This window comes from Protopterus annectens, chromosome 9.part0, assembly GCF_019279795.1.
Source record: "Protopterus annectens isolate FY-2018-M chromosome 9.part0, PAN1.0, whole genome shotgun sequence".
Lineage (NCBI taxonomy): Eukaryota > Metazoa > Chordata > Ceratodontiformes > Protopteridae > Protopterus > Protopterus annectens.
The window spans coordinates 1,728,889,051-1,728,916,479 of NC_056743.1; the positions used below are offsets into that span (position 1 = coordinate 1,728,889,051).

General features: G+C 37.8%; 1 protein-coding gene across 3 annotated transcripts in view; it reads right to left on the reverse strand.

Annotated features, from left to right (window-relative positions):
* The window catches only part of LOC122812232 (adhesion G protein-coupled receptor E2-like), a 1,489,088-nt gene that overhangs the window by 1,293,724 nt on the left and 167,935 nt on the right, over positions 1 to 27,429 (reverse strand). For all 3 annotated transcript variants that reach the window (XM_044084588.1, XM_044084589.1, XM_044084587.1), the window contains exon 2: positions 23,505 to 23,666. In XM_044084588.1, the coding sequence (XP_043940523.1) occupies positions 23,505 to 23,610 (106 nt within the window). In that variant the 5' untranslated portion in view covers positions 23,611 to 23,666. The remainder of the gene's footprint in view (positions 1 to 23,504; positions 23,667 to 27,429) is intronic.

The following is a 27,429-nucleotide window of genomic DNA, read 5'->3' on the forward strand; positions in this document are numbered from 1 at the left end:
CAGTATGTTGTTGACTGACATTGCCTTCATTACTCTAAGTGTGTGGGCATGCCCAGTATGGTCGTCTGTAATGAATGTGTGGATCGAGTCAGGTAGTTTGTACTGCAGTGCTGACCTTTGTGTTCTACACCTACAGGTAACATGCTGTCTCTGCAGGGTATCTGTTGGTCATTTGGCATGGACTGTTACTACATTTCTGCATAGGATGGGGGGGGGGCACACCTGACAATTTCTACATTTCTACACGGGATTGTGGGGGGCACACCCAACTGTTACTATATGTCTACTTAGGATGGGGGGCACACCTGACTATTTCTACATTTCTACACCAGATATTGGGGGGCACACCTGACTGTTACTATATTTCTATATAGGATGGGGGGGCACACCTGACTATTTCTACATTTCTACACAGGATTGAGGGGGCACACCTGACTGTTGCTACATTTCTGCGTAGGAGGGGGGTACACATGACTATTTCTTCATTTCTACACAGGATTGGGGGGGAACACCTGTTACTACATTTCTACGTGGGGGGCACACCTGCCTATTTCTTCATTTCTACACAGGAATGGGGGCAGGGCACACCTGACTGTGACTACATTTCTACGTCAGATGGGGGGGGCACACCTGACACCTGTAAACATTTGCTAGGACTTTACTGGTATGTCGGGTACTCCATGTCAGTCTGTAGTCTTACCCATCGTGCTGGCTAGAGGCATACCAGTGTACTACGAATTTTAACTTTTAATTACCTACATATTAGTTTCTGACTTCTTACCCTTCAGAACTGACATCCCACTGCCTGACCTGCTGTAGTCTGTCTGTGTAGGCCTGGAGGGGTTTACCAAAAGGCCTCATTCAGAGGCCATAGCACAACCTTTGTTTGTGTTTGTCTACACCTGTCCTGCTGGCTGTGACTGTTGTTGGGTATGTGAAACCCCCCGACTGGCATTTGTGAGTCACTAACCTTGTGGGTGTCCCAGGATTGAGGGTGGTGCTGCAGGGCTGCCTATGTTGGATGCACATAGTACACTCCCTACACATGGTTAGGCACAGGTAGTGTAATGTTTGGCATCCCTTTTACTGTATGTGAGAGTTGGAGATATGTGTTATTATCTGGGTCCCTCCTGTGTCAGTGTATGTGCAATGCATTGAATCTTTGCCAAGGCCAGGGCATACTAGGCACTCCTCCTTCTGCTTACTGGAGCAGGCTCAGGTTGTTCCCCACCTGAGTCAGTCTGTGCCTGTGCAGGCCTTGGCAATGGTGGGGGGCTGTGTGGCCCTAACACATGCAGTTTCTGCTGCAGCTGTTTCTACAGGATCATATTCTGTAGCATGGCACATACAAGGACAATTTGGGTACATGTAGCTAGTGAGTACTGCAAGGCTCCACCTGATGTGTCCAGGCACTGGAACCATGACTTGAGCATCCCAAACACATGCTCTACTATAATTCTAGTCTGTGCATGTGCTTCATTATGGAGTTCTTGTTCGGGTGTGTGTGCATTTCTGATGAGTGCCATCAGCGATGGCTCCAGTACGTATTCAGCATCCCCCACTAGGTGAGCATGAGGGATGCCCCACTGGCAAATCTCTGGTACAGCTGTGTCAGATGCCAGATGTGGGAATCGTGATATCTTCCAGGGCAGCCAGCACACACATTCATTATTATACCCTGGGCATCGCACACGACCTGGCAGTTGATGGACAGGAAGCCCTTGTGGTTGATGTAGACCCTACCTCGCTCAACGGGAGATGCTTTGATGCATATGTGCGTGTCATCTTTTGCATCCACTACCTCAGGATATTCTGCTATTTGGTGGAACAGTTGCATATTGCTGGCCAATGCCTCATGGGTGTTGGGGAAATATACATGCTCACCGACATGTGCTGCCATGGCATCCAGGAACTGGTGGAGTACCCTGGATGCTAATGCCTGTGAAATCCCCATCATATCCCCAGTTGGCCTTTGGAAAGTATCTGTAGCTAGTATTCTTAGGCCTACCAATACCTTGGTATCCACTGGGATGGGTTCCCCTCTGTTAGTTGTGTGTATCAGGCGTGGATGGCAGAGCTCAACAATTTGCTGTAGGAGGTCCCTGTCCACCCTATAGTGCTCCACTATCTCCAGCTCATGTAGCCCCTGGTAAGTTACCCTGGGTCTGTACACTCTTTTCCGTCTCCTCACTGTGGGTCGGTCAACAGCATTCACATCCTCACCACCCTCAGCTTCTTCCACAAGTTGTATGATAGCTATTGCAGCCTCTATCATTTTGCTGTTGTCAGTGTTAAAATTTCCCCACTTGTTTATACCGGTGGTGTAGAGTGTAGGAAAAACCAGAGGGGAAGCTGTTTGCTTAGTTTATAGTAGTGTTCTAAGCTGGGATGGTCTGCTGCCTCTATAATTGGTTGATTATGATACATTTCACCTGCCAGCTAAGCTAGTTCTCCTTGATTACCTTCATACTGCTGTTTTCCCTTCCCATTGCCTTCCTGTTTAAGGCTGTGTGCGCGCCACACAAACAGAGTGCTCAGTTGTGCACACTGCTGCTATTTCTTAGTTTAACCTCTTTTTTCTTCCTGTAAAACCCGGTGCATGGCGTGCACACCTGCTTAGGCTTTGTAAAGAGTGCTAAGCAGGCTAAGACACACCCCCTAGCTTAGCTGTGCTAAGCTAGGAGCATACCCAAGCCGCAGGGCTCCAATCTAGTTACAGTATGCCTGACACACACCCCTATGATGTCAGCTAACTCCTAGGCTTGCACCAAGTTATTCCTGCTCTTACACTGTTGGGACCTGACTAGCATGCTGGGGAAAACTGGGATTCACTATAATTCCCCTCATTTGCATAGGATTGCCTGCTAATGCATAGTTACATGTCTCACACTGAGCCTCTCCCCTTAGCAACCACTACTCACTGGCCATGTTGTCTTCTGCCTGCCATTGACTTGCTTGGCAGAAGAATGATTTTAGTTAGACTGCTTATTTTAGGTTTATTTTATTATTTTCCCCCGATCCCGTTTGCACGCTGCTGTCCTACGCTTAAACAGCTGAGATCGGCTAAAAAAAATTAAAAGTTGATTTTTGTATTTTTTTTTTTTATCTTTGCAATGCCAATGGCCTTATACTTGGCCACTGTCATGCTTACTACATGATATGCAGCCTTTATTTGGGGCTGTCATAGATCCGTTTTGGATTTTGCAGAAATGTATTCGGTTACTAACCGAGTACATTTCTGCAGTTAGCACTAGTCTTGCACGGACTGTTGAAAGCTTCCTGGATTGCAACATCACCTCATTTGCATGAATTTCACCTGCAAATGGGTGATTTGCATACCAGGGTTTAGTTCGTGCAAGATTAGTACAGGAGCGCTCGTGCACACCCCTGCAGACTGTTCCTGGATAGCACGGCAGACATATTGCCTGCTTGAGCTCCTGCACTGATCTTGCACTCTGTGCAAGCTTTTGATAATCCAGAGGTATAATTATACAAATACTAAGAAATGAGAAGTCACTTAAAAGAAAGGAATCACTGTCAGCACACAGTTAGAAATTGCACTGGCAGTGAATACCGGTAAAAAACAATAAACAGATCCAAGGTACCAACAGACCAGAAGCCAGCTGGAGGTCTTTTTAAAATCCGATTTAATATAAGAACAAATCACAAAATAAAACATATAAAGACAATCAGTTAAAATACAGCATTTTCATTTCAAACACTTCATCAGATTTGGTTTAAGGCAGGTTGACAGACTAAATATCTCACTAATGAACAGATTCACCAATAAAAACTTTCAATAAAATACATCATGATACTCATGAATATTAATGAATGAGTAAACAAGTCAAATTACCTCTGATACAAATGAGTTCATGAAGGAATGTAATTTTCTCAAAGGATTGTTTTTTGCAAGAGGGTACACAAATGACTTGTTGGAAGGTGTTACAAAACAGGTGCAGGACGGTAGGAATGATAAATACAAACCTATTTTGGGACAACCACTTATGGATAACACTGGGAATGACCCCCCTCAACGGGATGAATATAGTAAAGCAATGTTGGAATACAATGCTAGTAGGGCGAAAGTAAAGAATATTATTAGAGGAGAATGGGAAAAATGTATACGTTTTACGGATTTGGGAAAAATATCCAGGATGGAATTGAAATTTGTGTATGAAAACTCCCAAAATCTGAAAAATGTATTACAAAATGGTAGGAAGCACGTAAATGGGAGAAAGAAATTGGGCACTTACAAATGTGTATGGTGTTCATAATGCAGGTACATAATTAATTAGGAATAAATAAGTTTAAACAGTAGAAATGTGATTTTAACTAGTAATGACTATTTTAACTGTGAATCAGCCAGACTTATTTATTTAGCATTGTGTGAGGTATGTCACTCCTTTTAAGTAGGTAAAACCAAATGTAAATGAAAAAGGAAGATACGCAAACACCACTATGACATACGGAACAGGAAGGAAACCAATGCCCTTTTTAAATACTCGTTAATCTGTGTTAATTCTAGTTATACATTTTTTTGTCTTTGAATGTATTAAAAAGAAGCTAGAGGGAACAACAGGAAGAGAGAATAGAATATAAAGAACTATGGTGGCAGATAACATTACAAGCCACCTCTCCTCCAGGTTTGAATGAGAGCACTTCCATTGTACCCCTTTTAAAATTAAGGGCAGCAAAATTATCAAAGAAACGTTTTGTATGCTTTTACACTTATATGTTTTTAACAGATTTTAACAGCATTTATTGTACTAGGCTTGCATTTTTCAAAACTGATCTCTAGAGTGAGCCAAAGTTTCATATTCACTTCTAAGCTGGTGCTGAATTCACTTCTTATGTAGTTCCAACTTTTTACTTTTTTATTCACTGTCATAGCTTTGTTCAAACTTGCCCTCACTTGGGTTAATGAATATGAATCAAAATTTTAAGCATCATTTTACATAGGTTTTTATATGTTTTTAAAGTGCCTTTTTATATTAGTTTTTGATGTTTACTCATTCATTAATATTCATGAATATCATGATGTATTTTATTGAAAGTTTTTATTGGTCAATCTGTTCATTAGTGAGATATTTAATCTGTCAACCTGCCTTATACCCACATCTAATGAAGCTTTTGAAACAAAAATGCTGTATATTAACTGACTGCGTTTATGTGTTTTACTTTGTGATTTGTGCTTATGTTAAATTGGATTTTAAAAAGACTTTCGGCTGGCTTCTGGTCTATTGATACCTTGGATCTGTTTATTGGATTTATTTTGGTATGTTTTGGCTGTTTGTTCAAGTTTTCTTGGTTTGCTTTGGCCATGGACAGTGAAACCACCTCGGAGAGAGAAGGGAGGGGTGTTAACGATAATGTTGGACAAACGAGGAAGCTGATTGGTCAGCTATCACACTTGATTGACTTACTCACCCCTCTAAGCCATTCAATGGTAGAAATGATGACAGGAGCACCAGGAGGGCAGAATCAGGAAGCCCTCAGGCAGAACGCATTCAAAGGTCACGAAAATATCGGAAACAACATGGAACTAAGCAAAATGGACATTTCAGTAAACAGCAAGCGAAAAGGAGATAATAGTAATGAATTCCTGCAGTCTCCAGCTATATTGAGGGGTGAACTAATCCCTAATAATAGGGAGGATACACCCTTGCCGGCAGGACAAAACCCAAGGACTTTTGCTGCAGTTTTACTCTGGGAATGAGGAGTTAAAGGACTGGCTGCAAGTGAGCTATTCTGACAAATTTAGGGACGATAACGGTGAGAATGCAGGAACTAATTTACAAGTGAATGATTCGTACAGAGTGAAATTACCTAAAATGTCTAAGCTTTTGTTAAAATATAGAACACTTGTTATTGAAAATTCATATTTGAAACAGTGTATAGTTGAGGAAATTGTTCCTAAAGGTTCAAGGGTATACAAATAACCAAACAATGTTGTACCTTATAGTTTATATCATAAGGAACTTTTAGAAAATTTTAACAGCTGTGGTTTGGACGTTTTAAAGGCTATGGTTAAAGACAATGACAGACAGAAGGAAATTATTAACAAGAAGATAGAAACATTAAATGAGCAGATAAAAAAAATGACCTAATTTTTACTATATCTAGTGAAAAAGGAAAATACTTTTCCATTAGGGAAGATTTTGATTCCAAATGTGAAGAGATAGTGAGGAGAAAAATAAAAAAAAATTGGAGAGGGACATGTATGAATATAAAAACATTAGCTATCGCAAGCCAAAAGCACACAATAGACTTGACTTTGGAAGAAACTATGAGTGGAACTGGTAACATGGTAGATGAAAATATAGAAAGTAATGCATGGGTGGGTGAGCAAGTAAATGAATTAGACAATTTTGGTGATGAAGAACCTTTAAGAAGGTCTGAAAGAATTAGAAACAGGAATAGTAATTTCTACCCACAGCAGAATTTTCAGATGGGGGAAGAAGGGGGAGGGGGAGGTATTAGATTGTATTGAAACACTCCACCCTGACTTAGAGGAAAAAAATCACTTTAATTGGCAAGATGAAACCAACAAATTCAAATTTTCAAAAATTAGTTACAGTATCTACAATTTCAGTCAGACTGATTTGCAAGATGAACGCTTTAGCCTGTTATCAAAAGGTTTGAAATGTATACACTTGAGAAAAGGGGACTTAATTAAAACCTTAATTGATGTGAAATTATTCACTAGAAAAATCAATTTAGGACTATTGTTCACTCAGGAGAACAATACAAACAAATCAGTTAGGAGGAAAAGCACCTTTAACCCTCCTTTACATCCCCAGATTAAAACTTTTGAACGTATTCTAGAAAGTGAAATCAGAAAAGCCATCCCAAAAGTTAGATATAAAAACAATATTAGTACAAGTGAAAGAGCAGTATTGGATGAGCTTAGGTTGAATAATAATATAAGGGTGATGAAACCGGATAAAGGGGGAGGAATGGTATTGATGGGCAACCTAACATATGGGGGAAAAATGAATGAAATTCTAATGGACACAGACAAATATGAAAGTGTTTCGAGAAACAAAGTTAACATCTCTTACAGTAGAGTAGATGGAGCCCTCTTAGATATGTTGTTGGAGGGTTTAATAGATGCCACTACCTACAATTATTTAAGAATGGACAAACTTAAGATCCCCACGATCTTTGGAATATCCAAAATAAACAAAAATGAAATGACCCCCCCCCCCCCCGAGACCTATTGTCTCAGCTGATGGGTCTAAAACTTTACCACTAGCTAAGTTTGTGGATTTAAAGTTAAAGAATATATAGCTGAAAAGAAAAAACATTTTAAAAGATTCCTGCGATCTTCTAAGAGAAGTCAATGGAGGTTTATTTAAGGAAGAGCTAACTTTCATTACGATTGATGTTATTGACTTATTTACAACCATACCTTATTTTGAAGGAATGTAGATGTTAGAAGAAATCCTCTATCTTCTTCTTCTTTTGGCTTTTCCCAGTTAGGGGTCGTCAGAATGGATCATCTGTCTGCTCATGATTGGCATTGGAGTTTTACGGTGTCAAGTTGCCAGCCTGGCACCCAACCTTCCACAGAAGACACACACACACACACACACACACACACACACACACACACACACACACACACACACTCACACCTAGGATCTATTTAGAGTGTCCAATCCACCTACTGCATGTCTTTGGGATATGGGAGGAAACCGGAGCACATGGAGGAAACCCACGCAACCACAGGGAAGACATGCAGACTCTGCATAGAAGGAACTCCAGACAAGAATCGAACCAGAGAATCTCTTGCTGTGAGGTGGCAAAGCTAACCGCTGCACCACCGTGGCCTCCCAGAAGAAATCCTCTATGAGGAGGTCAAAATGTCCCAGAATGACAAGTTTGTTTGCCTCAGTTTGATGGAGCTAGTTTTAAAATACAATTTCATTTATTTTAAAGGGGAATTGTGCCATCAAGTTAGAGGTGTAGTGATGGGCACTCTGTGTGTGCCCACCTATGCCAACCTAATTCTTGCTAAATGGGAGGAAAAATATGTAATGTACTCTATTTATAAGAATTGTTGGAATTTTTATTGGAGGTTCCTGAATGACATCCGTGTCTTTTGGATATATACTAAGAATAAAATACAGGAATTTGTTGATTTCTAAACAAAACTACCTCATTTCTTAAGTTTACTTGTAATGTTTTTGATGAAAGGTTACAATATTTGGATATTGAAATATATAAAGTAAATAACATGTTGAATTCAAGAGTGCACAGGAAAAGCACCTTCACTAATTCATGCCTGCATTACAACAGTGCACATCCCTGTCATTACAAGAAAAACATTGTCAAGGGTCAGTATGTAAGGGCAAGTCGAATGACTTCTGATACAAATGAGTTCATGAGGGAATGTAATTTTCTGAAAGGATTGTTTTTTGGAAGAGGGTACACAAATAACTTGTTGGAAGGTGTTACAAAACAGGTGCAGGATGGTAGGAATGATAAATACAAACCTATTTTGGGACAACCACTTATAAATAACATTGGAAATGACCCCCCTCAACGGGATGAATATAGTAAAGCTGCAAGCAATGGTGTTGGAATACAATGCTAGTAGTGTTATAGTAAAGAATATTATTAGAGAAGAATGGGAAAAATGTATAAGTCTTACGGATTTGGAAAAAATATCCAGGATGGAATTTAAATTTGTGTATAAAAACTCCCAAAATCTGAAAAATGTATTATAAAATGGTAGGAAGCAGGTAAATGGGAGAAAGAAATTGGGCACTTACAAATGTGGACGGTGTTCACAATGCAGGTACATAATAAGGACTAAATAAGTTTAAACTATAGTGTAGCTATAATATTTAAACAGCATCTAAACATCCAGAATTTAAAATCATCAGCTCCACAAATAGGCAATGAAGAAATAATACATACCAACCTCAAAATAAACCAAAACAAAACCATCAACATAATTGAATGCTACTTCCCACCTGGCCAAAACATCCCTCCACTAGAAAACCTCCTCAGCTGGTCTACCCACCATTTCCCCCCAAAAACTATCATTTTAGGTGATTTCAATATTGACTGGCAATCCTGTTCTGGCAACCATCCAACCCATCATGTAAACCTTCATGGCTTCACCCAACTAGTCCAGTCGCCAACCAGGATAAATAAAAGCTCCAGCAAGCACACTACCCTGGACTGGATACTAGTCAGTAAGAGCCCCCAGTCATATATAACAGGCTGCTTATCAGATAGCCTCAGTGATCACTCTCCAGCATTCCGACTCAAAAAAATACCTATACCAAGCTAAACCTGTCATCTACCGTCAAATACGTAAAAACTAAACTTTAACCCACTCACATTCATCTCATCCCTCAAAGAATGTAACTGGCATCCTCTAAAGTACCTCAGTCTTGATGACACAGTTGAATTTTTTAATACTACCTTCCTGAGCATCCTTAATTACCATGCCCCCATAAGACTTTCCAGAACCAAAGCACAACCCTCTCCATGGTTACAGAAAACCACTACGTCAGAAATGAAAAACAGGGATAAAGCCTGGGAGCACTGGCACAAAACCCCCTCAAATAGACAGAAATTCCTAGAACTATGCAATAGAGTAAAAAAGCTAATAAAACAGGACAAATTCCAATACTACCAGTCTTCCCTAGACTCCTCCCAACACAGCCCCAAACAATTCTGGTCCTCCAGAAACTCCATCCTCCACCCAGGTAAAGTCAGTACCCCTCCTCCTAACAGCCCTCACTCCTCAGAAAATATTGCTACCTCATTCAACACAAACTTCACACAAACCATACTATAACTAGCTAAACAACACAACCCCCCTCCCCTCCAACCCACACCTTCAACTAGTAATCTCCCCACTGCCTTCTCTTTTTCTCCTGTACCTACCTCAAACATAAAAAAACTCTTAACTAAACTTAAGCCCACCAAATTAGCAGCAGACAACCTCCCAAGTGAATACCTACAAATCACAGCTGATGCTCTGGCCTACCCAGTATCCATCTTGATTAACCGATCTCTGTCAGAAAGTTACGTTCCCATACTGTGGAAAATATCACATATAATTCCCCTCAACAAAGGCGGACCCTCCACAGAACTAACCAATTACCACCCCATGGCTAGCACCAATAAACGCACAAAAAACGAAGTAACCACGAAAAAGCACAGATTCCAGACGATGGTGGACTTCCACAAAGTTTATTTTAAACTGTTCAAAATGAGCTGAAAAGTGAACTATAAGCCAAAGCAAACAAACAAAAACAAGAATAGACAGTATGTTGTTAAGCGCTTTTTGTCCGGATTATATCCGGACTTCCTCAGACAACCCACTAGTTCTCACAGTAGGTTTAAATAACCTCTTATGTTGGTATTAACCAATCAAAACTCAATAGATTCCTTCAAAATAGTTTTGATCTCATACGTCATAATCAGCCATATAAACAACTTATTCATCTGTCACTGTCTTTTATATAAAAATTAAAACAATATAATCATACAAATAGGAAGTACAACATCCTAAACCCTAAATACATTCATTTTACATGAATTTCAAATAAAAACAACAGTTTCAAAGTGTGTAATCACATTCAACACTAGAATAGGCGTCAAAAATCCGACCTACACACTTCACAAGGTCTAACCTAAAAAGTTAAATAGTTAAAACGCAAGCTTTTTTTAAAACCAAGTATAGCTTTCTTGAAAAATAGTAGTAAATAAAAAGAAGTTACAGCGTGAAGAAACAATCGGCACTACGTTACATCCTCGTTTACCCAATACTGTCTTAAGGTCTGATCGCACACTCTAAAATTACAAGGCAAGTCTAACTACCCCCTTGGTAATCACTAGGACACTATAAGCCAAAATCTTTATAAGCGTTTACTAACTACTTTATTAATCCGACCACTACTAACCTCAAAAATGTATGTGCATTCCATAAGTGGTCGCCAAAAGTAGTTTTTACTAGTGATGTTCAAAAGGTCACTATTTTCCTTGTTTTTACAGGAATTATATTTTTTACTCTAAAAGTGGGGACACTGTTACTAAAAGGGGTAGGTCGCCTTACTTCCTAACCCTATACTACAGTGGGTAGTCATCTCCAAAATACCACTGTTACCCTGATATCTCTAATGGCAGTTGGTACTCAGGTTTACTCAGATCCATATTATACAAAGAGAAAAAGATTTTATATATATATATATATATATATATATATATATATATATATATATATATATTGTTGTCACAATATAGAATCAGTTGTACATCCTAGTCACCTGAAGAGACTCTTTAGTTTCAGTATACATCCAATAGAACAAGTCTCATTCAGCCCTGGCTCTACACAAGCATCTAACCACAAATGCCAGTTTAACTTGCTTTTTTCTAACAGCAGTTTCATTAAACTGTCGTTAACAAAGTTACCACTCTTAGTCTTGTGTTCAATTTTAGAAATAATGTTAAATTTAAATGAGTGTCCCAGATTTTGGTCACAATGTCAGGCCAACACATTATCATAGTTCTTTTTAATTGCGTACGTATGTTCGTAAGCTCAGTCTCTTAGCCGTCGGTCAGTTTTATCGACATAAAATGCAGGGCACACTTGGCATTCAGCTAAATAAACTACTGATTTTGTATTACAATTGTATGTATCATGAATATAAAAGACCTCTTTTCTAACTCTAAAGGTGTTGTCACTGTCTATGAGTTCACATTGTTTACATGTCCCGCATTTATAGGTGCCTGCCTTAGTTCTTTTGGTCTTACATTTTGTTTCTAAGAGTTTCTTTAGGTTTGAACCCCGTTTAAAGCTTATAATTGGGTTTTCTCCTATTTTACTAAAACTGTCCTTATCAAGGGATAGGTAGAACCAACATGTCCTTATTGTTCTCTGTATGTCCAGTGCTTCTGGACTGTAAGTAAAAGTAAATGCTAACACAAAGTTCTTATTCCTGTTAGTTGCACTTGTGTTCATTGTATCTATATCCACCACTAGACTTCCTGGGTTCGATTCCTGCATAAGTGTGTTATTTCCTACTACTGGTTCTATGCTCTCTTCTTCTGTTATACAATTACTCAGTATTGGCTTATACACACCTGACTTTCTCTTGTCTACCACTTCCTTAAAAATGTTAGTCAAAAAACTTTCAGGATAGCCTTTATGTGTGAACATGTCAAATAAAAGTTTGCATTCCACTTCAAACTCATTTTCAGTAGTAACCCTTCTAGCTGCACGTACGAGTTGACCCTTTACGACTGATTTTTTCTGGTGTCGTGGGTGTGAGCTAGTAAAATTTAAAAATGAATTTGAGTAGGTGCTTTTCCTGAAAATTTTAGCAGTATATCTCTTTTCTTGGGTGTTCTTACTAAGTTCAATGTCTAGGAAATTAATCCTATATTCTTGGAAATTCTTAGTGAATTTAAGAAAGGAACTAGTGGTGTTCAAGAAGGCAACTAAATCATCAGCTACAGTACTGTCTCCTTCTAACATAATAAAGATGTCATCCAAAAATCTTTTGTAAAACTGGACTGTTCCATACCAGTGACTTGGAAAAATAAAATTAGTCTCCCAAAAGGCCATTACCAGATTTGCAAAGCATGCCCCTACTGGGGACCCCATTGCTACTCCAATTTTCTGCAAATACAGTTTTTGTTAAATGATACAAAGTTGTTCTTCAAAATAATATCCAATAGTTGCTCAACTAGTAGGCACTCCCTCTCCGGTGCCCCCTTACTTCTAATGTGGTCCACCACCCATTCTATCCCTAAGTCTTGTGGAATACATGAGTAAAGGTTGCAAACGTCAACTGTAAGAAAATTGTGTTTATGGTTAAATGTCAATGTATTAATTTCCTGTAAAAAGGACCAGGAGTCTTTACAAATTTATTTTTCTTCTCCAACAAACTTCTTCAAAATTGAGTCTACAACCTTTGCACAGGGGTAGGTGATTGACTGCCTAGCATCCACTAATGCTCTAAAAGGCGGATCTATTAAACTTTTATGGATTTTGGGTATGCCAAAAAGTTGTGGTGTCCTTGGAGCCAACATTGTTAAATAGTGGTTCAGCTGGCAGTTAATCAACCCATCCATAAACAAGTCCCCCACAAACATTCTAATTTTGTTGTATGCCCCATTCAATTGGTTTACACTCACTTCCTATAAGTTTCTTTTTCTAATAGGAGTAACATTCTTCTAGTGTAGTCCTCATCGTGCCTAACCACAAGACCCCCTCCCTTATCAGGCTTCGTGGACCTAATTGGGATGCTATGAAATTATGTTAATAGTTGCCTTCCCTGCATTGTGATGTTCCCTAAGTTCCTTTGTTTGTTGTAGTTATTAATAATTTGTCTAAATTCATATTCACACAAAAATTCAAACATACTAATCATAGGGTGTGATGGTGGGTTATACGTGCTAGTAACTCTTAACTCATTGTTACCGTAAGAGGAGTTACCCATTAAAACAGTTAAATTTAACTTCCGGATAAAAAGTTTAAAGTCAACTAACAGTTCAGCAAGGTTACATTTGTTTGTGGGGACAAACGTTAAACGTTAGAACATAGGACCAGTAGTAGGAAATAACACACTTATGCAGGAATCGAACCCAGGAAGTCTAGTGGTGGATATAGATACAATGAACACAAGTGCAACTAACAGGAATAAGAACTTTGTGTTAGCATTTACTTTTACTTACAGTCCAGAAGCACTGGACATACAGAGAACAATAAGGACGTGTTGGTTCTACCTATCCCTTGATAAGGACAGTTTTAGTAAAATAGGTGAGAACCCAATTATAAGCTTTAAACGGGGTTCAAACCTAAAGAAACTCTTAGAAATGAAATGTAAGACCAAAAGAACTAAGGCAGGCACCTATAAATGCGGGACATGTAAACAATGTGGACTCATAGACAGTGACAACACCTTTAGAGTTAGAAAAGAGGTCTTTTATATTCATGATATATACAATCGTAATACAAAATCAGTAGTTTATTTAGCTGAATGCCAAGTGTGCCCCGCATTTTATGTAAGTAAAACTGACCGACGGCTAAGAGACCGAGATTACGAACATACGTACGAAATTAAAAAGAACTATGATAATGTGTTGGCCTGACATTGTGACCAAAATCTGGGACACTCATTTAAATTTAAAATTATTTCTAAAATTGAACACAAGACTAAGAGTGGTAACTTTGTTAACGACAGTTTAATGAAACTGCTGTTAGAAAAAAGCAAGTTAAACTGGCATTTGCGGTTAGATGCTTGTGTAGAGCCAGGGCTGAATGAGACTTGTTCTATTGGATGTATACTGAAACTAAAGAGTCTCTTCAGGTGACTGGTCTAGGATGTACAACTGATTCTATATTGTGACAACAATTAATATAGCAATAACCCACGCCTGGGTGTGGGTAATGCTAAATTTACTCACGGTTGGCGTGGTTTGGTCCCGAGGCGAAGCCGAGGACCAAACAAAGCCAACCGTGGGTAAATTTAGCATTACCCACACCCAGAAGTGTGTTATTGCTATTATACCATGACATTATTTAAGAAAAGAAACTAATACTTTTCTTAAATAATGGCATAGTATAATGCCTGTTTACTGCCCTTCCGCAGATGTCTGGCATCCGCGGCAGTTCTGATGTACTGCGCGCCTGCGCAGTACATCAGAGTTGAGCAAAAGCAACGGAGAAAGCAAGATCTCTGTTGCTTTTTTTTAGTGTCTCGCTATGTTAAATGAGTTTAACATAGCGAGACAGTTTTAAAATAAGCAACGGTCCGTTGCTTATTTTAAAACTGTCTCTTTATGTTAAACTCATTTAACATAGCGAGACACTAAAAAAAAGAAACGGAGATCTTGCTTTCTCCGTTGAACACTGTCTCGCTATGTTAAACCCATTTAATATAGCGAGACAGTGTTTTAAAATGAGTTATACTAATGGAAAAAAGTCCGGGGCGACCGGACCTTTTCCCATTAGTATAACTCGATTTACAACGGGCACGCTGGCCAATCAGCGTGCACATTTTGGGGGGGGTCATGGTATAATTAATATATATATATATATATATATATATATATATATATATATATATATATATATATATATATATATATATATATATATATATATATATCTTTTTCTCTTTGTATAATATGGATCTGGAGTAAACCTGAGTACCAACTGCCATTGGAGATATCAGGGTAACAGTGATATTTTGGAGATGACTACCCACTGTAGTATAGGGTTAGGAAGTAAGGCGACCTACCCCTTTTAGTAACAGTGTCCCACTTTTAGAGTAAAAAATATAATTCCTGTAAAAACAAGGAAAATAGTGACCTTTTGAACATCACTAGTAAAAACTACTTTTGGCGACCACTTATGGAATGCACATACATTTTTGAGGTTAGTAGTGGTCAGATTAATAAAGTAGTTAGTAAACGCTTATAAAGATTTTGGCTTATAGTGTCCTAGTGATTACCAAGGGGGTAGTTAGACTTGCCTTGTAATTTTAGAGTGTGCGATCAGACCTTAAGACAGTATTGGGTAAACGAGGATGTAACGTAGTGCCAATTGTTTCTTCATGCTGTAACTTCTTTTTATTTACTACTATTTTTCAATAAAGCTATACTTGGTTTTAAAAAAAAGCTTGCGTTTTAACTATTTAACTTTTTAGGCTAGACCTTGTGAAGTGTGTAGGTCAGATTTTTGACGCCTATTCTAGTGTTGAAAGTGATTACACACTTTGAAACTGTTGTTTTTATTTGAAATTCATGTAAAATGAATGTATTTAGGGCTTAGGATGTTGTACTTCCTATTTGTATGATTATATTGTTTTAATTTTTATATAAAAGACAGTGACAAATGAATAAAGTTGATTATATGGCTGATTATGACGTATGAGATCAAAACTATTTTGAAAGAATCTATTGAGTTTTGATTGGTTAATACCAACATAAGAGGTTATTTAAACCTACTGTGAGAACTAATGGGTTGTCTGAGGAAGTCCGGATATAATCTGGACGAAAAACGCTTAACAACATACTGTCTATTCTTGCTTTTGTTTGTTTGCTTTGGCTTATAGTTCGCTTTTCAGCTCGTTTTGAACAGTTTAAAATAAACTTTGTGGAAGTCCACCATCGTATGGAATTTGTGCTTTTTCGTGGTTACCACCCCATAGCTATTCTCTCTTCACTCTCCAAAATACTAGAGAGATGCATACATTCTCAGGTCTCAGACTACCTCCTTACTAACAACCTCCTTTCCAATACTCAGCATGGTTTCCGACCAAACCATAGCACCACCACTGCCTTACTCTCCTTTACTAACACTATCCTTCAGCATAAAAACAATGGCTATCTCTCCTCTGCTACTTTCCTAGACCTATCTAAAGCATTTGACATGGTCCCACTCAAACAACCTATCTCTGTCCTCAATAACCTATCCTTCTTTCAATCAGTCACCAACTGGTTTCAGAGTTACCTGTCTGGCCGCCAACAATCCGTTGTATGGCAGAATGACATATCTCCCCAACTACCTGTCTCCATAGGGGTTCCCCAAGGATCCATCCTTGGATCCCTACTCTTCTCTGTTTTCACCAATAATCTAGCCTCTGCCACCAAACATGGCACACTCATACAATACGCAGATGACTCAACCATCATCTGCTCAGCCCAGTCCCTACCCAAACTGCAAAAAGTCACACTGGAAGCCTTTTCCTCTGTTGAAACTTGGTTATCCGATGCCCAGTTAATACTCAACCCAAACAAAACTAAACTACTCATCTTCCAACCCACCAAACATACTCAAAACAACTCTCACTTTAACATCACAGCAAAAGACAACACCACTATATACCCAAATGAACACACCAATTTGCTAGGAGTGGAAATAGACAATAAACTAAAATTTGACATTCACATATCCATGACCATAAAAAAAGTCCACAAAAAACTATGAGTGTTATACAGAAATAAGCAACTTCTCACCAAAGCAGCAAAGATTTCAATAGCAAATTCCCACCTTATCTCCACCCTACTTTATGCCTCTCCAATATATACCAACCTAACGCAATGTGATCTAAACAAGCTAGAGACCTGCTACAACAAAATCACCAAATTCGCCACAGGGGCATCCTACCATAGTCACCACTGTCTCTCATTTGCTGAACTGGGCTGGCTTGAACTCCCTCACCTCCTTCAATGGTATCAACTCTCACTCGCCCACAAACTAGTAAACCATCCACTGAATGTCCCATCCCTCCAGAATCTACTCCAACCCTATTGCACCACCAGACTACTAAGATCCAGCAACAAAAATCACTTGCAGATCACTAAAGCCAATAACTCTGCTGGTGAAGCACTATTCTCTTGCACCATAGCCAAATTATGGAACTCCCTCCCACCCACAATTACCTCCGTACCATCATGCACCCACTTCAAAACTTTACTAAAAAAACGCCTAAAAACATGCTGGCTATGCCCTTGCAACTCCTACTCTATTATCATCCACCCCATCCAACTACTACCTTTCTTTCCACTCCACTAACTTCCTTGATTATAGCAAGCTCAGATGCTCATAAGCCTAGTACTTATTATACAGCAGGAACTTCTTATTGTAACATTTGTTAATGTCTGTTATGTACTTCACAAATAAAGATTTTAGTTGTCTACTGATGTACTATGTTCTTCATCTGTAAATATGTTGTAAGTAATTGCTATGTTATATTGTTAATCGCTATGTAATCCAATGTAACTACTGTCTGTTTATTTTAACTGTGGAGCATTTCTTCCCGGGCCTGCGCTGAAAATGGACCTATGTCCAGTCGGACACTCCCGGTCAACAAATGTAAATAAAATAAATAATAAATAAATAAACAGTAGATATGTGATTTTTAACTAGTAATGACTATTTTAACTGTGAATCAAATGGACTTTTTTATTTAGCATTGTGTGAGGTATGTCACTCCTTTTATGTAGGTAAAGCTGAACATAAATTAAAAAGGAGGATATACGAACACTACTATGACATGCAGAACAGGAAGGAAACCAATTCCCTTTTTAAACACTTGTTAACCTGTGTTAATTCTAGTTATACATTTTTTTGTCTTGGAAGGTATTAACAAGAAACTAGAGGGGTACAATGGGAAGAGAGAATAGAATATAAAGAACTATGGTGGCAGAAAACATTACAAGCCACCTCTCCTCCAGGTTTGAATGAGAGCACTTCCATTGTACCCCTTTTAAAATTAAGGGTAGCAAAGTTATAAAATAAAATTTTTGTATGCTTTTACACTTGTATGTTTTTAAGAGATTTTAACAGCATTTATTGCACTAGGCTTGCATTTTTCAAAATTGATCTCTAGAGTGAGACAAAGTATTGTTTCATATTCACTTCTAAGCTGGTGCTGAATTCATTTTTTATGAAGTTCCAACTTTTTACTTTTTTATTCAATGTCATAGCTTTGTTCAAACTTGCCCTTGAATTAATGAATATGAATCAAATTTTTAAGCATCGTTTTACATAGCTTTTTATATGTTTTTAAAGTGTCTTTTTATATTAGTTTTTGATGTTTACTCATTCATTAATATTCATGAGTATCATGATTTATTTTATTGAAAGTTTTTTATTGGTCAGTCTGTTCATTAGTGAGATATTTAATCTGTCAACCTGCCTTAGACCCACATCTGATGAAGTGTTTGAAACGAAAACACCGTATTTAACTGATTGCATTTATGTGTTTTAGTTTGTGATTTGTGCTTAGGTTCTCCGGTTCGATTCTCGGCTGGTGTGCCTTCTGTGAGGAGTCTGGATGTCCTCCATGTGGTCGCGTGGGTTTCCTCCGGGTGCTCCGGTTTCCTCCCACATCCCAAAGACATGCTTTAGGTGGATTGGACACTTCAAATTGGCCCTAGGTGTGAGTGTGTGTGTGCATGTGCCTTCTGTGGAAGGTTGGGTGCCGGGCTGGCACCTCGGCACCGTAAAACTCCACTACCAATCATGAGCGGACAGGTGATCTGCTGTGGCAACCCCTAACCAGGAAAAAGCCGAAAGAAGAAGAAGTTTGTGGTTTGTGCTTGTATTAAATTGGATTTTAAAAAGACCTCCTGCTGGCTTCTGGTCTATTGGTACCTTGGATCTGTTTATTAGTTTTATTTTGGTACCTTCTGGCTGTTTTTTCAAGTTTTCCTGTAAAAAAACTGTAATCTTCATGTTTACCATCATGGGGTTAGGGATTGGGGAATGGATCTTCAAGGAGTTGTAGTTCTGGCAATGGAGAGAAGAGCTATATGCATTTATTTCTTTTTCTTTTATTATCTAGAATATAACGATGATCAAAATAGAAAGTCTTCAGGTTCATCCTGCGAACACAAACATAAATAAATAGATTGATAGATAGATAGATAAATAGATAGTATAGAAAGCTTACAGCTGATGTCAGTGGTGAAATAATACTGGATTACTGAGAGATAAAGCACACGTTAGCAGTAAAGTAAGAGTCAACAGTATTAAAATGTAGTCAAGTTTTGTGAGATATAATTATATATAATATTTAAAATGCTTACCCAGTTTTACAGATGAGAGATTCCGATGAGGAAGAGGAGAAGAAAAACTAAAAAATGAAAGAGTTGAGCTGGGATATAAATGAATGTAAAATTGTGCACAAAGGCAAGAGAGTTCTGATCATACTTTATCCTGATTTCTGGAACTGCACAGCTGATAATGCCAGCCAAAGCAGAGAAAAATATTTCTTGTGATGCATCCTTTTCTTTGAAACACTTATAATGTATCATTCTTTCTGTTGGTGGTATAGTTTGTAAAACAGCAATAAGAAGAGAACTTTCTGTAAGCTGACTGAAGACTTTTCTGAGAATGCTCTTTCACCCTCACCACAGCTGAATGTGAATCTAGCAAGCTGGAGGCAATACAGGTCTTGCGATTTAAGAGGGTAAACAAAAGTCCTGGTTTGTAGTTTGGCATCTTTAAGTGGGCAGTAGAAAAGCCTGTATGTTAAGGATTTCAAACGTAGTGTGGCAGTAGCTATTTTAGTAGTCAGTTAGACCTAGCGAGTGAGAGTGATACTCCATATTACTGGAGAGCATGATAAACATGCAGATTTTCCTAAGTGCCAGCTGTAAATTCCTGTTATCTGAACAGAATCTAGTGCAAAGATGGGTAGAGTACACTCTAAGTTTGGAAAAAGCACACTTATGCATATTGCTCTCTTGAGTATGGAAGTTATGATAATGGAAATTTTGCAAACCATTTATATTTTTTTGAGGATGGTGTGATGGGGGTTTCTGTGTGAAGTGGGCAGTCAAAAAACAATCTAAGGTGTTTTTGCATTATGAGTAGAGAACTGGGGGTGAACATCATGACTACTGTGTTGGTGAAGTTAATTAATAGCTTATTATTGTGTATCTGATTTCAAAGGAGCTAGAAGTACTTCTGTAGTGTCTTAAAACTCTGTGATGGTAGGTAAGGATTTGAGAAAGCATATGCCATCTCCATACATGATGTGTCTGATGTTCAAATGTTAAAAGTGAGTATGGTGGTGCTTACAGAGAAGAATAAGGACTTAGGAGAAAACTCTATAGTAATCTTACTATAAATATGAATGAGTATACAGTGTTTTGCAAGAAATCACTTGAAACACTTTGTCTTCTAAATGGCTTCTCATTTATGTCAGGGCCCCACTTCCAGATCTTTTTTTGTCTACAGTTGCTTTGGTGGTTTACAGCTCCAAAACTGTGTTTAGGTCAAACCAGGCCCACCTAAGCTTCTTTACTTCCAAGAGATGGCTGACAAGTTTATTTTGAAGGTATATACCTCAGGAGAAATGCAAAGGATTAGAAGTTTCTACATCAATCAGAAAACATGGAAATTGCATGAAATGCAGGTCGTTGCTATCCGGGCTCGACCACATCGGTACAGTGACCCAGGATGACATCATACATTATAGCTTTCTAGCTAATGCTTTGTAGCTGCCCTTTATCATAGTTTCTGGGAATCCATGAAGGAGTTGAGGGAATCATTTTGTATAAAATCTAACAATAAAGGTAGCTGAGGGCTTGTTATTGGACATAAACTCCACAACAAGGTCTTTGACTTCTAATTTGTTTTTTTAGACCAGAAATGCAGACAAATGTAAACAACAAATCCTTGAATAATTGTTAAGATCAGTATTTTACATAAACAGAAGCAAAGATCCCTGAAATAAAATACAATTTGAAGATGTTTGAAATGCAACAGCAACTTCAGATGATGCTAATATGTAGTAACCATCCTGTTCAACTGTTTTGCCATAAAGAGAAGTAGGCAAGTAGACTGGAATAGTGATGCTCATTGCCTGAACGTATGTCAAAAGCATCAGCAGCTAAGCCACTAATAAACAACCCTGCATTACAATACTCATGTAGGGTGTCTACCACTTCTTGAAATGCTGATGAAAACTTAAAAACCTCCCATGCTGCATGAATTTATTTCAGCAGCATTCTTAGCAAAAATAAGGTGAAGATCAGGGAATTCATTGGCTTGCATGAAAGAATGATATACACCACTCACAGACAGGAGCTTACCTCTAACTCTTGCATGCAAAGGTAATTTTTCTCCAGAGAATGGGAAAGTTTGCTTTGCCAAGACTTGTCTTTCATTGTTTCTTTTTGTTGCATAACATTTCAGTAGTCTTGGTTGATCAATTCCAGGTACTCACTTCTTCTGCTTAGCCTTATTAAGTCAGAATAAGTAAATGTCATGGCTGTAACTGTGCATTTCAGATATTACGTTTTAACCTTACTACAACAAACCAAACATAAAACTTAGTTATAGGATAGTTCTGAATCCATTTTACCTCGACTTCAAATGTTGCACTGGCTGATTGTTAGTGCACCCCCCCACCCTTTTTTGTCCAAGTACTGTTTAGACAGCTTAAAGGGGCACTTTAAAGATGCAATGCATGCAAAAGGTCAGATAAGACCCCCGAGGGATGGATGCCAAAGAAAACAATGATGTCTATTACTTAACATTTTTAAGGTATTCATTTTGTAATATTATTGGATTTATCCTTCAAAACTGCCTAACTTGAGGACAAGAAGTGGTGTGAAATATAAGAAGATCCTATCCTAGATCATACTACTCCTGAGAGCAAAGTTATAGCACACTGTAAATAGTCTGGTTTGCCCCAGTTGTATGAAGGAGCTAAGATTTAAATTCATGTTTTAGCTGATCTTTGATGTAGCTATATCAAGAGTAGAGAACACATCCATAACCAACAGACATTCAAAACAGATCTAAGGAAACACGTCTCAGCATTCCAGCTCTATAGCCGCACATCTCCGGGAGAAGAATAACATCTTTGCCTTCTACCTTCTTCTTTACTACACTTCTGCTCTCCTCTACTCTGTTACCAGCTATCACTCTGTCTTCACCCCCCTATCTATGCCTCTCAACTCTTTTTCCACATATTTCATTTATATATCATAATTAGATCAACATTTTGCTTTCCAACTTTTGTAAATGAATCAGTACTCTGTACTGTGAAATATTGTATTCTAATAATTATTCCACTGCGTAGTTATTTATTTAAGTATATCTGCATAGAGTATAATCAGTATAAGAAACCTTACTACTATATGCATAGTTACTGCCTTGTCTAGTTTGACATTGTAAATTGTACTTTAATTGTATTCTGCCTGTCACTGTTAATACTGAATAACTTAAAAGATTTTGTTTGTACCACATGTACTGAGTTTTATTCCCCAGGCCTCCTCTGAAGCCCAACCAGTCTTCCCTAGTCAATAAATGTAAAAATAAAATAAATAAATAAACAAACGAATAAATACATAACATTTTTAAAAACTATCTGTGCGGCTGTATGCAACTTTTTCCTGCCTTGTGTCCTTACCCAGCGTAGAGTCCAAAACCTAATCTGAAATCTCCCATTCACACAATAGTGTGACGGGCAGGAATTTAAGGGTGCCCTCAATGAGTAGTAATCTAAGAAATTCAAGAGAAACTATATCAGAACAGTAACAACCACCTGGAACAATATGATCTCCAATGGTTGTAGAAAGGTTAACCATGCAGCTCTCATCATTTTTTGAGATCTTTTCCGGGTGGCATTTTTGAATAAGCATGGAGACACCTTAGGTGACACATTATCTCAGCAGAATATCACTTTGCCTATCAAACTGATGTAAAGTCTGACAGTTTTAGCTTCATGGAGCATGCCTTCCTAAAATAAAGGAATACTTCTGTGGTTCATGTTTATTATCAGTAATATATTTGTTCCTTTAAAGGGTGCACAGTTCTCTAACATTAAGTGATGTGATGCTTGCCCACTTTTATTGTCTGGGGAGAACAGCATGGAACTCATGTTTTATGTGTTGGCCACTGAGCTTCAGACCTACATCCAGCTATGCTGAGAACAACGCTGCCCATATGTTTTAGCAGTAGGAATACGAGTCAATTCTCTGACAGTTAATAAACAAAAACTTACCTGATAATTCAACAGGTGGTAAAGATAGTATTTGCCCAATCAGAAACAGAACCACATAGGAATTACAGTAAGGAGAAGGCTGCCCCCGTGCATTTGGAGATCCCATACCTCTGCCAAGTAAGAGGAAAAGATGATGCAAACTTGGAATGGCATTAGCTCTGGCTGCAGAAATAAGAAAACAAAACAGTATTAGCCACAAAAATGGTACAGTAGTCTCCTGCACCCTTGGTTTGAGTAATTATGAAATAGTCTTTACTAATGCAGGGTGCTCTCTGTAGTTACTGTAATATCACTGTAACATGAAACAGATCTTTATCTCTGTACCTCTTTCCCAGTGTCTATACAGATGGGGTAACCATAAACTGTAGCGGCTTGCTTAACGGGTTGGTCCTATGGGGTTAGGGCAGTGTCAGACAGTAAACCCTCCCCTGATTCTATAGCCAGAGAAGAGCACTACAGCAAATAAAGTCTAGAGTCAGTTGTTTCATTGTCTCCTTCTTCCTCAGTGCTGTTTAAAATTCTACACATATTAGACAACTAGTGGTCTGATTTGAGGGAGACAATCACTAGCTTCACAAAAAAATTTAACATACAGCTACTTATCTGATCTCTCTCCAAAAATATAAGTCCCTATCCATTAAAAGGGAGAATATGAAAGGTCAGGTTAATGAGGCCAGTACCAGAAGTGATATTTATTTTTCTTTCTCTTGACCTGACACTGCCAATGAAGCAACAGAACTGCCATCACCACATGATAGGTAAAGTCAGCTCTGCACTGAAGACTCTTCTCTGAAATGTTCTACAGTGTTACTGGATAAGCAGGTTTAGGCTGGAAGGAGAACTGTAGCAGTTCTTGTCTTCTTGGACTTCTGAATGGCTGCTGGTCCTTTTCAACAAAGAAAAGATATTCTCATAGACAGAGAATGTGCCATTTCTTCTCACCCTCGGTTAGATAAAATAAAGCTAGCAAACATAGCTATTCTCTAAATCCTGCTGCTTTTGCTCTCCTTGAAAGAGATAAGAACTCTGTCTTTTCTGAAACAAATCAGATAAGTAGCTAAACTGTATTGTCACTGGGAAGCTAGGGTTGTTTCAACATGATCAGACTTGCAGATGCTTTGTTTGACTACTTTAAATACATGATTTAGGCATTTAAAGATGAAACGGATTAGAATGTATCCATTCACATTCTATCTGATGAAGCTAATGGAGAACTGGTAAAGGATTACAGCACTCCCAAAATATTCTCATTTTTACCACAGTAAAGTTAAAGAGAATTTCAGTTTTCCATCCTCTGCAGTAATAAAGTGAGCCTTAAATTGTACAGGTATAAAAAAATCCCATCATAGATGTTAATAATGATCTCAATTCGGTTACTTTCCCAGTTTTGTTATTACGACTTAAAAAGATGGAAAGAGCTGTTGCACTCAAGATAGACTTTCATGGAGGAGACACCTGTCTTTACAGTCCCTGTTACAGAAATGTGTCATTGACCTAATTTATGGTAGTATCAACTATGATACATAAGATCTAATTATATCTTCAAAAAAAAAAAGGATTGTGGTGCATGTGAGTATTGAAATGACAGCCATGTTAACATCAGTAAGAAGTTGCTGCTTGAATAACCAAGTCAGAGATGATGACACATTGTTCAAAACTCAGTTCATCAGCTTGTCCAGCGCTAAATACCATTCTACACAACTATGTTCCTACTCAGTCATTATGATCCAATGAACAAGAACTTCTCTATGTCTACAACCCTATCAAACTGGGTCTATATCATCTTATCTAAAGCTGAAAAGAATGAACACTCTTTGGTCGAACCTTAAACGTCAAGCAACCTAAATAGCGAAGACACAGAACAGTGACTTTTTTCCCAGGGGAAAAAAAATCATTGTTCAGCAAAAAATAATAAAAAAAAAAGAGATCACACCACAGTGGAGGAAATGGCAAACTCCCAAAAATGGCCCAGCAATTTTTTTCCATACCATACTCATATTTATACCATGTTACTAAGGTTTGCAACTCCTTGCCTATATCCATCAGGCCAGTACTTTCCCCTCCAGTCTTTTAAAATCATTCTGACTCAACCTCATGATAAGCTATATCCCTAAATATGAACAAGTTTCTCTTCATACCTTACAATTCCTTACTCCCCCTTCTTCACTTACTTCCCAACTTCAATTTCTCTCCCCTGACACTCTGTCTAAATATACCATAACCCTGTTATTTGTCTGTCACTTCACTTTGCAAATCCTGTTTGTATTATACTATTTTACCTTTAATTACTCCTAACTGGTTAAAACTTCACTAAATATTAAATTACTGTCATATAAATTGTATCTGTTAACCAGTCTTCTCACATTATGTCTAACTTGGTATAATTATTGGAACAGTAGATGTTTTTGTATTATTTTGAAGACTGCAAAATTATTTCCAGTTTTCTTTCTTTTACATTAGAAAATACTAACTTGAAAATACAAAGTTAATCTTATTTCCCTTATAATACTCCAGTCTATCTAAAAACAACAATTCTGAAGACTTTCAGAAACTTTCCTGTAAACTTAGTTTGGAATTTTTTTTTATGAAAAAAAACTGTTATGAATGTTTCCAAGTACTCTCACACTGACTTTTCTTAAAAAAAAAGACTTCTAACTAGTGATAGCATCTTTAAAATAACTCTTTCTGGAGATGGATGGATTTTAAGAAAACCTGAATAACCTAAAAGAGAACAGCTACAATCAAACAAATATACTAAAAGAAATGATAGAACAAAAAACTAAAATATGTGGCAAAGAGATAGCTCCAACTGATGTTGATGGTAGATTAAAAGACGAAGAACAAACAGTTTTTTTTAACTTAAAATACTTGACTGAAAAATAAACTAGATGACCTAGAGAACAGAGTACAAAGGTGCAATGCCAATATTTTTGGTCTACCAGAGAAAACAAAGGGAGGAAATATGATAGATTTTCTTTCTTCGTGGATTACTAAATTTCTCAATTTACAAGAAGGTCTTTCTTATAGCATAGAAAGGGCAAATTGTTCCATAGGCAACCAGCAGTTTCTAATCCCCTCACTGCACCTAAGTCTATTGTAATAAAATTCCTATCATTCTTGAACAAATAATTTGTTTTAAAAACTGCCTGGGCAAAAGCCCTATAAAGTTTGCTCAACATTCAGTGTTGGATTTGATAATGACTATTCAGCTGAAATTAATGCAAAAAGTAAAAAATGCTGGCCACTCATTAAAATACTGAAGCAAAACCATATAAAATTGGAGACTATCCAGGAAAACTAAGAATCCATCATGACAACAAAACCAGAAATCTTTAATGCCAGAGAAGAAGCTATATCTTTTACAGAAAAAAAGTGTATCGAAGTAATTTTGCATGTAACTCTGTCAGTTTTATTTTAGTAAAATATTTATTTAATTTTGGCTAGCCTTGCTGGTCAGTTTATGATAATCAATTTTAGCAAAACTGCTTTGTTACGCAAAGAAATATATACTCCTCCCAAAAGAAATGAAAAGAAGGGAAAGGAAAAAAAGGGGGGATACCACATTAGTTACATAAGTTTTAAACTGAGATTATAACAACATACTGTCTAATAGCTAATAGTTGTAGCATAGCCCAGATACAGGTTTGCTGTATCTAGGTCTGTTTGTAGTGGCTGTTTGTTCTGAACTCATTTTGCAGGCCATCTTTGATTGGAAGGGCCTCTTCTGCACTATATTGAGAGGAGTGTGCTGATTAGAACCTGTCCGGTGAAGGCTGGTTGGTCTAGGGCTTGGAGTAAGCATCCTTACTGGTTCTTTTGAACCTTTATAAAGTTTTTTTTCAAGTTTTTAGCTTCTGGTATTTAAGCCGTGCATTTGAGCAGGTTTCTGCTTGTTTGTGCATCGTTCAGCATCATGCAGTGCCGC